The sequence below is a fragment of the Ambystoma mexicanum genome, chromosome 2p, assembly GCF_040938575.1.
Source record: "Ambystoma mexicanum isolate Mex_15411 chromosome 2p, UKY_AmexF1_1, whole genome shotgun sequence".
Lineage (NCBI taxonomy): Eukaryota > Metazoa > Chordata > Amphibia > Caudata > Ambystomatidae > Ambystoma > Ambystoma mexicanum.
In genome coordinates, this window is record NC_090923.1 from 6,529,890 (window position 1) to 6,542,139 (window position 12,250).

The window sequence follows — 12,250 nt, forward strand, 5'->3', positions numbered from 1 at the left end:
GGCATATGTATAAAAAAAAAGTAGGAGGGGAGTCTACCGTACAATTTGCCTTATTGCTTTCTATCAGTCTGTGTTTGGGTGAATATACATTTGCCTAAATGTAAGGCAGTAATCTGTGATTACAAAATAGACAAACATGTGCCCGATTGGTGTCAAACTGCTGACCTAGTGTCAAACACCTGCCTTTATCGTTTGTTTATGGAAATCTGGCGCTTTCAAACTACTTTAGTCATTTCTGAATAAATAAAATGGTAGAATGTATATACACGGCCCTGATCATTAAAGTTCCCACTTAAATTGTGTTCACCCTATGTTTCATTCTCCTATTCTTGGATACTAAAATGGTCTTCGTAAAAATCATTTCCTCTGTCTCCATCAGATTATGTTATCATCAGAGAACCACTACTCTGCCGTCTAGACTTTGTGTCCCCAATAGATGGCACCCTAGTATTCAAAGTCTTATAAGCTACTGTGTGAGTAATTAACTAGTGCACATCACTACTACTGAGAACCAGTCTGCCTTTTACATGTGATGCCTGTGATTGTGTTGCAACATTCTCCTTTTATTTCAACAGGTGACTGATGCCCCAGAAATGCAACCGCAGTGACTGTTAGATTCTCTGGACTGATGCAGTGAAAAGCGTCATTATTAGAATATGCAACTTACAAGCACCTGACAAGTGTGCAAGTTTGGGTTCCAGCTGTCAGGCTTCTGTCCATGCAACTCCTTCCTGGCTACATCCAGTAACCAAGCTTGTTTCTTCTGTCAATCCTGGGGTTGAGGGATAGTGGGCATGACAACCACAATGTTTGATGTGCAGTAAGAAATGACATTTTTTTTTTTACTAGTATTCCTGATAACACACATGTGAGTGTTATTTTATATGCATTCTGAATGTAAAGGTACTTTCTAATGTGACTGGACAAAATGTATCCTTGGGCTGAATGTTTTAAAACTTTCAGTCAGAGGAAAAATCGTGTTTGTCACCAGAAATGTTCTTCACACGAGAGCTCATTTGTGCTCTGAATTTGGCAAAAGATTCAGTGGGAAGTGTCCTCTTATTAAGCACCTGATGCAGTAAATTGACGAGAAACCTTACACATGCACAGAATAGGGGAAAAGTTGCCATCTCAAGAACATAGATATTGCCCACGTGAGAACATGGGTGAACAACCTTATCCGTTCACTGAATTTGAGAATAGTGTCCATTTGCATGATACACCTGTCTGCCCCCAAACAATGCATACAGGTGAAACACATCTCCTGTGCACTGAATGTGGGAAAGGGTTTGCTCAGAAGGAACATCTTACTATCCACCAGAGAACACACATAGGTGAGAAACCTCACGAGTGCACTGAATGTGGGAAAGGGTTCGCTGGGAAACAAGATCTTACTCGTCGCCAGAGAACACATACAGGTGGGAAACATCATGTGTGCAATGAATGTGGGAAAGGGTTTGCTCAGAAGGGAGGTCTTATTCACCACCAGAGAACACATACAGGCGAGAAACCTCATGTGTGTACTGAATGTGGGAAAGGGTTTGCTCAGAAGGGAAGTCTTATTCATCACCAGAGAACACATACAGGCGAGAAACCTCATGTGTGTACTGAATGTGGGAAAGGGTTTGCTCGGAAGGAAGGTCTTATTTGCCACCAGAGAACACATACAGGTGAGAAACCTCATGTGTGCACTGAATGTGGGAAAGGGTTTGCTCTGAAGGGAGCTCTTATTATCCACCAGAGAGCACATACAGGTGAGAAACCTTATGTGTGCACTGAATGTGGGAAAGGGTTTGCTCAGAAGGGACATCTTATTAGCCACCAGAGAACACATACAGGTGAGAAACTGTATGAGTGCACTGAATGTGGGAAAGGGTTTGCTAGGAAACAAGATCTTACTCGTCACCAGAGAACACATACAGATGAGAAACCTCATGAGTGCACTGAATGTGGGAAAGGGTTTGCTCTGAAGGGAGATCTTACTATCCACCAGAGAACACATACAGGTGATAAACGTCATGAATGCACTGAATGTGGGAAAGGGTTTGCTGGGAAACGAGATCTTACTCTTCACCAGAGAACGCACACAGGTGAGAAACCTCATGAGTGCACTGAATGTGGAAAAGGGTTTGCTCAGAAGGGACAACTTATTTGTCACCAGAGAATACATACAGGAGAGAAACCTCATGTGTGCACTGAATGCGGGAAAGGGTTTGCTGCGAAACACGATCTTAAGCACCACCAGCGAACACATACAGTTGAGAAACGTCATGTGTGCCCAGAAATTGTGTGTGCAGAACATGGAAAGAGCTGCATTGTGAACAGTAACCTTATTAGGCACCAGATAAACATGTGTGAGGCGTGAATGTGGAAAATACTCCAGTGTTCTCATCTGCCAGACGAGAGGACATGTGGTGAAGTCCCCTCTGCAATTGAAGCTTCAGAGAGGAGGTGGTGATTCTTCAATGGGCCTGACTTTGGCATGGCTATTTACTAAAACTGTGAACTTATCACCACAGCTGTTCCCAGTTTCCTTTGGCACACAAATGGTGGCTGATTATGATTGGTTGAATTCCTGCTATTTCAAATGCAGACCTTATGGAATATTCTAAAAGGAGACTGTACTTTCTGTACTAAGGTACCCATCCTATACAACACTTTGCCTAAGGAACTCATGCAGATTAATGTGCAACAGCATTTTGAAAAAGTTTAAAGACTCAGTAGTTGAATCAATAACTATAGACACTCTTTGGATTTATTTGGGGAACTGTCCTATGAATTATTTTCTAAGTGGCCACCTAGCACTAAATGAGTAGTCATTTGTGTAGATGGTGCAAGAGAACATATGCAGATGAGAGCCCGCGTTGGTGAAGTGATTGTGGGAAACCTTTCTAATTCTCTTGGACCTCTCTGTTTGCTTTGACGCCATTAATCATCAGCTCCTACTTAATCTATGAGATGCCTGCACTGGGATTCAGACTTATCCTTTGTACAATCCTTGCAGGATAATAGAGCATTAGCGGTAATGATGCTGCATTTGATATCAGAGTCCCTTATTAACAGCCTGATCCTCTTCTGCTTATTTGGGAGCTCAGCAAAGGTATCACTATACCAGCTGTCTGATAACTGTGAACGAGTGAATGGTTTCTCAGTGACTGACCAGTACATATTGGTTGTTGGGGTTGCACCGGGCACTTGGCATGCTTCCCTGGCATTCCTCCGAGCTTGGTGCTCACGCCATCTGCCTGTGAGCTCTCACTTGTATCTGAGATGCTGTGGCTGGCAGCAGTTTATTCCCAGATTAAAAGAATAGTGTGCTCTAAAATATTATTGGCTAAAAAGATGGCCCATAATCAAAAATATATCTAAAATATATTTTTAAACAAAGTCCCTATGTAAAGTATTGAGCAAATGAAGCTCAAACTCAAAAATGTGAAGCACTAGGAGGCATCCATTTTGTGAAATGGATGCCTCCTGTGCTTGCCCCTGCGGCACTAATGAAGCAAAAGGCAGCCAGCTGTAATAAACAAAAGCTACCACTGGGTGGCTTTTGCTTCATTGGTGCCGGAGACCAGAGACTGCAGGCAGGAAAGCTGCATCTGGGTAAGGGCTTATTTCTTTTTTTAACTTAGCACTAGCTGCAGTTTTCTTTCCAAGTTTGGAGGAACATGGAAAACTTAGAAAGAAAACCGCAGCTTTTAAAATGTTGTATTTATGTTTGCGGTGGCTTCTGCTTGTAGCCCCCTGGGCTCCAAGCGGAGGCTACCGCAAACATAAATACAACGTTGTATTATTTGAAAACGCTGTGATTTTCATTCCAAATTTCTCGCGTTCCTCTGAGCCGGGGGAGCCCGAGAAACTTAGAAAGAGAAACCGCAGCATTTTTAAATACAACTGCGTTCTATTTCTGCCTGCCGTGGATTTCACTTTTAGTCCCCTGGGCTCCCCCAGGGTAGCCCAGGAGACTCCAAGCGAAAGGTGCCGCAGTGAGAAATGCAACATTGTTGTATTTGCAAATTCCGCTGTATTTACAAATACAGGAACGTTATTATTCTGACAGCGGCGGCTTTTGCTTGGTGTCTCCCGGAGCCCAGGAGACTCCACGCGAAAGCCGCCACGGTCAGAAATACGTTCTTGTATTTGATTTCCGTGGTTTTCCAACCAAGGCAATCACAAATACAACAACGTTGTATTTGTAATTGCTGTCCCTTTGCTTTTTGCCTTCATTTTGTTTTCTGTGCTTCCCTGGGCTTGGGGAGCACCGAAAACGTAAAATGAAAGTGAAGGCAGCCTCCTCAGCTCATGCAGCTCTGCTCTGGCTGCCGTAAACAAAAGCTCCCAGTAGGGGGCTTTTGCTGCTTGTTTAGTGCCGCCAGGGCAGAGCTTAACATGAGCTGAGGAGGCTGCCTGAAATGGCTAAATGGATGCTCCCATGTAAACGCTTTGAGCCTCGTTTGCTCAAAAGTGTTTAAATAGGAACTTTCATTAAAAATATGTTTAAAGTATGTTTTAGGGGCAAGATCTTAATAAAGCCACCTGTTCAATAATAATTTGAGATGAAATTGCACGGGTAAGGGCTTAGGTCATTCTGTGGCCGTGAAGGTTTTCCATCGAAGCCGAGCAGGCAATCGCTCTTATAATCCAGTCCTTCATGATCCGCACATTTTCAAGTGCTAGTATTATAATCCGAACCTGGATTGTATAGTTTAACCTCTCAGAGGAATGCATTGCCCTTGAGCCATCCCTTCTCACAAGAGGGGTAACTACGCTGCTCCGTAAGAGCAGAGGCGCCGTCGTTGCCGAGCAGGCAAACGGATCTCGATCAAGTAGCCCAGTACTTGCACATCAAATAGTGAACATAGAGGTTACATCCCTCTTTAGCCAGTGAGCAAACTGGGTTATACATGTCCTAAAAAACCCAGATACCCTCTTCCTTCGTACGGTCCTACCCCTTATGTCCCCTAGGGCAAAGAAGGATACCCAGGACTGTGCAATCAATGTCGAGAGGGTTAGCTCACAAAACAAGAGGATGGCACTGTCTCCCAAGACCGCCCCCCTGATGAGGGAAGAAGGCTAAGGTTCTTAACACCTCATGAAGGCAAGTAGGGTCCGCCAAATTAACTGACACAGAAACCAAGAACCATGCATTAGGGGAGATATATATTAAAAAAACAGGATATGAGGAACAGACCAGAACTGTGGGTACACCCCCTAACCTGCGAACTTAACCCCTTCAGGGGAGGAGAAACCTAAAGGAAAACGGACTGAGTTGTCCTGAACTTACCTAACGGAAAAAGAGAGAGAGAGGGGTAATTAAGCAGACATTTCTTTTCCCCCGTAAAGGCACATGAAATATCATTCTAGTACAGGATTGTGCCTGAATGATGGCTGGATAGGAAGGCCCAAGCCCCCTCTAGGTCATTTAACAACCTCCTCCACCAACCCCTGTCTTTTCTTTGAAGGATAAAGTGAGAAAACAAATAAAACAAACAAAATAGTTGTTTAAACAAAGAGAAGCGGCAATGCTTCACACACAGCTTGACCATTGCTGTGTCAAAGGAATACGCCAAGCAAGCGCACCACAAGCTGCTTACCCGAGCAGGGTATGGAAGTCAGCAGCACGCCAGGGAACAACCCTTGCATCCAAACTCGGGTGAAACCTGAAGCCGAGCAGGCAGCGGCACTCAAAATAAAGGTGCTGAAATTCTGACGCAAGATACCCAAAAATAGTGAGACACCTTGTAGTATTTTGTATTTCATTTCTAAAATGTAAAGGTGGTGCATGGCGCTCCCCTCACCTGCGCTTCAGTAAGCAAAGCTGTTGCCAGGGCGCGCATGGGGTTTGAAATGGGAGACCCATATGTGGAAGCCTGCACCTTTCCCATAAGGATTACTTTAAAGGGAAAAACCCCTTTTTATCTCATTTGGTATAAAGTGAACAATTTAGCATTCATAAGTCAGCAATTATATATATAGCGCTACAAACCCACAGGTATCCGAGCGCTGCTCAACCCTACCCCTGGGTCAGGGCAGCGTATAAGAAAGGAAAATTCCCTTATGGATAAATTCAAAAATTTGACATGCATAATTCAGCATAAAAAGATTTAAATTTGTTTTTAAATAATGCCAAGGATGTTCCAGACCTTGGATTAGAACTCAGGTCTCCAGCAATCCAAGACCAAGCACTTACCATTTGAGCCACTGGTGGCTGTACTAGCTACAGGAGAAAAAAAGCGCTGCTCAGCCCTACCCCTTGGCTGTGCGTGCGAGGTCCGAAGCAAAGGTTTCAAAGACCTGTGCTGACAAAGACTCTCAAAATAAAAGAAAACATAACTGGGCGCACTAGGCACACCAACCCACGCGTGACAGGCCTGTAAGCAACAGCTTCTAAATGGGCCTCACGCGAAAAATAAACAAGATAAACAAAGGGTGTGCACGGTAGGTCTGAAGCCCAGGCTTCAAAGACCCAGCACAGCTGACATTCTGTACATAAATCACGCTGGACAGGCCTGAAGCTAAAGCTTTAGCGTCCACAAGGGCCCATGCGACTGCTCGCATTATCTCAGAAAGAAAGTAAAATAAACACACAGCTCGGCGCTGCCAGGCACCCCAAACCCATAAAAGGAACCATACTGCAGGAAGAAGCACGGGCGCTCGTGGCCCATTAATTCTGTTAGACGCCACAAAGTAAGTGGCCGTTCAAATAACACAGCAAATAAATTTAAAATAAGGAAACACAATTTTCCAAAGTGAAAGCTGCAAGGCACACATATATATGCAACACCAATTAATATGGCAAACACTGACTAACATGTAAGATACAACTGAAAGGGGTGACTTAGCTCTGTGGTGTCAGCAGCAAAGAAAGAGGGGTTGGGGTTAGAGTAATGTATATATATAGAGGAGGCTCCCTGCTCATTGGTTCCCTGCAGGGCATGACCTGTCCTCCATGATGGTTTGGGGAGGTCCCCATGCATGGACATTGAACTCTTATCTAGTTCTGTTGTTGAAACTTTTTGTTTGTAAAGTTTTTTCTTTGCTGCTGTGGTTTCAGAGTAAAGATGGAAATGCATAATATGAAGCCTCCTGTCATGCCATAGAATCTGATTTGTATGTACGCCAATAAAGTAAGACGTGCAATCCAACTCGGTGTGTCTGTCCTTAATTTCGTATGCCCCCTCCAGGTATAAGACCTTGTAACCAGCGGACTCACCGCCAAGCCTCCTGCACGCCCATTCGTTTCAATGGGCCTCTCACCCGCCAAAAATAAAATCGGGTGCTTTCACCCGCCTTTGCGACACAAATGGTTGAGAGCTATGGCAAAGGCCCATTCCTTTAAGTGATTCTGAGAGCACATTCATTTGTTTATTCATTCATTCATTCAATCACTGAAACTTGGCAGCAATGGGGAAGTGAACATTTCCCTGTGGATTATTGTTGTGTTTCTTGAATTGCCCCTGAGGCGCCACTCAGGAGTATCCTGAGCACGCGCAGAAATGTCTGAGCACTGAGCATGCGCGGCCACTTTCTGATCACGTGCCTTCAGTTACGCGCAGGAGAAAGACTTCCGGGTTAGGTGCATGGAGGATGCGCAGACGCTTGCTGAGTACTGAGCATGCCCAGGAGAGAGACCTGCGAGTTAGGTGCATGGCGCATGCGCAGACGCTTGCCGAGTACTGAGCATGCGCAGGAGAGTCTCCGGGTTAGGTGCATGGAGCATGCGCAGACGCTTGCTGAGTACTGAGCATGCGCAGGAGAGAGACTTCCGGGTTGTGGTGCACGGGAGCGTTCTCAGGGCTGGAGGAGAGTGGGCGGATGTGCAGCGCCTCTGCGAGCCTGAACCCCCTGGATCTGGGAAGGCGGGAAGCAGCAGCAGCAGCGGCGAGGAGGAGCCCCGAGTCTGCGGAGGAGGAGAAGGCAGCACTTCCGGGGACCGAGGTCAGTACACGCAGCCAGCCCCCCAAACTCCTCACCCCCCCGCGCGCCTGAATCCAGAGCCCAACTCATGGCCCCAGTCCCAGGCCTCAGAGGGTGGGGGGCCCCTCTCCCTGGTCTCCAGGCCCGTGAGCCAATGCCACAGGGGCGTGAGTCAGAACATGATGGGGGGCGGGGGTCTACACTCGCAGAGGGTCATGGGGGAGCCCCCAATGGATGCCCCCCCGTTCCATGAGCATCGAGCAGGACCTCTTAAGCTAGGCCAAGACTAAACTACACCCACTCTCCACAGGTGCCCCCCCCTTGCAGCTCTACATCTGCACCCACTCGCCACAGGTGCCCCCCCCTTGCAGCTCTACATCTGCACCCACTCGCCACAGGTGCCCCCCCCTTGCAGCTCTACATCTGCACCCACTCGCCACAGGTGCCCCCCCTTGCAGCTCTACATCTGCACCCACTCTCCACAGGTGCCCCCCCCTTGCAGCTCTACATCTGCACCCACTCGCCACAGGTGCCCCCCACTCGCCATAGGTGCCCCCCCCTTGCAGCTCTACATCTGCACCCGCTCTCCACAGGTGCCCCCCTCCCTTGCAGCTCTACATCTGCACCCACTCGCCACAGGTGCCCCCCTCCCTTGCAGCTGTACATCTGCACCCGCTCGCCACAGGTGCCCCCCTCCCTTGCAGCTGTACATCTGCACCCGCTCGCCACAGGTGCCCCCCCCCTTGCAGCTCTACATCTGCACCCGCTCGCCACAGGTGCCCCCCCCCTTGCAGCTCTACATCTGCACCCGCTCGCCACAGGTGCCCCCCCCCTTGCAGCTCTACATCTGCACCCACTCGCCACAGGTGCCCCCCCTTGCAGCTCTACATCTGCACCCCCTCGCCACAGGTGCCCCCCCCTTGCAGCCCTACATCTGCACCCACTCGCCACAGGTGCCCCCCCCCTTGCAGCTCTAAATCTGCCCCCACTCGCCACAGGTGCACCCCCCTTGCAGCTCTACATCTGCCCCCACTCGCCACAGGTGCCCCCCCTTGCAGCTCTACATCTGCACCCACTCGCCACAGGTGCCCCCCCTTGCAGCTCTACATCTGCCCCCACTCGCCACATGTGCCCCCCCTTGCAGCTCTACATCTGCACCCACTCGCCACAGGTGCCCCCCCCTTGCAGCTCTACATCTGCACCCACTCGCCACAGGTGCCCCCCCCTTGCAGCTCTACATCTGCACCCACTCTCCACAGGTGCCCCCCCTTGCAGCTCTACATCTGCACCCACTCGCCACAGGTGGCCCCCCCCTGCAGCTGTACATCTGCACCCACTCGCCACAGGTGCCCCCCCCTTGCAGCTGTACATCTGCACCCACTCGCCACAGGTGCCCCCCCTTGCAGCTCTACATCTGCACCCACTCGCCACAGGTTCCCCCCTTGCAGCTCTACATCTGCACCCACTCGCCACAGGTGCCCCCCCTTGCAGCTCTACATCTGCACCCACTCGCCACAGGTGCCCCCCCTTGCAGCTCTACATCTGCACCCACTCGCCACAGGTGCCCCCCCTTGCAGCTGTACATCTGCCCCCACTCGCCCCAGGTGCCCCCCCTTGCAGCTCTACATCTGCACCCACTCGCCACAGGTGCCCCCCCCTTGCAGCTCTACATCTGCCCCCACTCGCCCCAGGTACCCCCCCTTGCAGCTGTACATCTGCCCCCACTCGCCACAGGTGCCCCCCCTTGCAGCTCTACATCTGCACCCACTCGCCACAGGTGCCCCCCTTGCAGCTGTACATCTGCACCCGCTCGCCCCAGGTGCCCCCCCCTTGCAGCTCGCCACAGGTGCCCCCCCTTGCAGCTCGCCCCAGGTGCCCCCCCTTGCAGCTGTACATCTGCCCCCACTCGCCACAGGTGCCCCCCCTTGCAGCTGTACATCTGCCCCCACTCGCCACAGGTGCCCCCCCTTGCAGCTCTACATCTGCCCCCACTCTCCACAGGTGCCCCCCCCCTTGCAGCTCTACATCTGCACCTACTCGCCACAGGTGCCCCCCCACCCCCTTGCAGCTGTACATCTGCACCCACTCGCCCCAGGTGCCCCCCCCCCCCCTTGCAGCTCGCCCCTGGTGCCCCCCGCTTGCAAAATATGCACATCGGCCAAACCAGGTGGGTGGGTATAGTGGGTGCATATTCAGCCGCCCCATTCCTATTTGAGTCTGTCCATGGAGGTGGGGCATGCAACTTTACCAACACACAAGTTAGCCTGATCATCTATGTCCACGTTTTCTATTGCTGCTGTGGGGCTCTTTGGGGCCCAAGGCGGTGCCAGTGCTGTAAGTTCCAGGGGTAGAGTGGCAAACCTGAAGTCACTTCGCGTACATTGTGTAGCCTTGGTGCTTCCCTCACCTTCGGGTCGTTTTGCAATCGGTTGCTCTCGAGGATCTCCACACCCTGCGCTGTGCTGACCCACACAAGTGGTAGTTCATCATCATCCGTGCCCAAAATGATGAAAGCAGCACGTCCTCGGGTGGATTAGTTAAAGTAATGGCCTGGACACTCCCAGTATGCCCTCCACCAGTGGTGGGCCTCACTGGGAGGGTGAACATTCACCTCGATGAAAACTCAGGCATTGAGGAACCAATTAAATCGTTATCTGTAGAAACGTCTATGACCCATTCCAGCTCCGACGGGCTGCTCGGGTGCCTTCTACACCCGCCAGATGGAAGTGGGCATGGAAGGGCTGCAAGTGGAGGAGGCACACGCCGAATGGACCCAGAGCAAGAAGGCCTCTTTGGCGACAGGAGCCTGAAGTGGAGCCTCACCAAAGAAGGGCAAGGAGACGGGGCGCATTCTGTGGAGGGGGATTGCCACATATGGGGCTGTGTGTGGTAAGAGGGTGGTAGTGTGGTAGGTGCCACAAAGCAGGACTGACAGCTCAGACATCCTCAGTCACTCTGGGAGGCTCTGAGCGGCGGGGGTCGCGTTCCCGGGACACCCTCCCTGTCTGCTGTGTATAGAATGGGGGGGTGGGAGGTGATGCAGGGGGGTGGGGGGGCGGCTGCCAACCCTTCCATTAAGCCTTTTTCCTGTGCATGGGATGGAGGGCGGGTTATGGTAGTGGGGGTCGGGTGGGGGCTGCCTAACCTTCCATTAAGCCTTTCTCCTGTGCATGGGATGGAGGGCGGATTATGCTAGTGGGGGTCGGGTGGGGGCTGCCTAACCTTCCATTAAGCCTTTCTCCTGTGCATGGCATGGAGGGGGGTGGGGTGATGCTGGTGGGGTGGGGAGGGGGCTGCCTAGCCTTACATTAAGCCTTTCACCTGTGCATGGGATGGAGGGGGGTGACTAGCCTTACATTAAGCCTTTCTCCTGTGCATGGGATGGAGGGGGGTGGTCTGCCTAGCCTTACATTAAGCCTTTCACCTGTGCATGGGATGGAGGTGGGGTGATGCTGGTGGGGCGGGGGGGGGCTGCCTAGCCTTACATTAAGCCTTTCACCTGTGCATGGGATGGAGGGGGGGTGATGCTGGTGGGGTGGGGAGGGGGCTGACTAGCCTTACATTAAGCCTTTCCCCTGTGCATGGGATGGAGGGGGGTGGTCTGCCTAGCCTTACATTAAGCCTTTCACCTGTGCATGGGATGGAGGGGGGGTGATGCTGGTGGGGTGGGGAGGGGACTGACTAGCCTTACATTAAGCCTTTCACCTGTGCATGGGATGGAGGGGGGGTGATGCTGGTGCGGCGGGGAGGGGTCTGCCTAGCCTTACATTAAGCCTTTCACCTGTGCATGGGATGGGGGGGCCGGTGATGCTGGTGGGGGGGGGGCGCTGCCTAGCTTTCGGCTTTGCCCGGAGCCTCAGGGTTTTCAAGGCTGTAATGCAATGTGTGGATGTCTTCCTTTGACAGTGATTAGAAGATGTCTGTGGAGGGGCAGCAAAGTTCACAGGTCTCCCACGGGGACCTTTAAACATTTAACAACGTTGTTTATGGCCATAGATAAGAACTTGGGGCGCCATTAGCTATTTTGCATCATAATTGATGTATGCCCAAGTCTGTGCCTTATTTCAAGGCAAAAGCATTTAAACTGTCTTTCAATACCTTTATTCGTTCCTATTTTGAACCCCACAAAGGAGGGTTTGCATTTATGCAGAATGTAACTTTTTTATCACACTACCTGTAAGCAATCAGGCTGCCTGGGATAGCGAAGCAGACATGGGCATCACTATATCCTTTGTAACGGAGCTCTACCTGTTGAGAGCACATCTGCAAAATATAAGGGTCATTTTTTTAACTGGCATTGCTTTGCATTCTGGAACTTAGATTCCTGCATTCA

At 50.5% G+C, this 12,250-nt stretch overlaps 2 protein-coding genes across 2 annotated transcripts in view; both read left to right on the plus strand.

The window, feature by feature from the left end:
* Positions 1–238: 238 nt before the first annotated feature.
* LOC138566117 (zinc finger protein 585A-like) overlaps positions 239–12,250 on the plus strand; it is a 40,766-nt gene continuing 28,754 nt past the window's right edge. Inside the window, exon 1 of the mRNA XM_069643114.1 lies at positions 239–2,363. Coding sequence (XP_069499215.1) covers positions 1,103–2,363 — 1,261 coding nt within the window. The 5' untranslated portion in view covers positions 239–1,102. The remainder of the gene's footprint in view (positions 2,364–12,250) is intronic.
* LOC138566128 (zinc finger protein 585A-like) overlaps positions 7,731–12,250 on the plus strand; it is a 368,140-nt gene continuing 363,620 nt past the window's right edge. The window contains exon 1 of the mRNA XM_069643132.1: positions 7,731–7,938. The gene's annotated coding sequence lies outside the window, so the exon portion shown is untranslated. The remainder of the gene's footprint in view (positions 7,939–12,250) is intronic.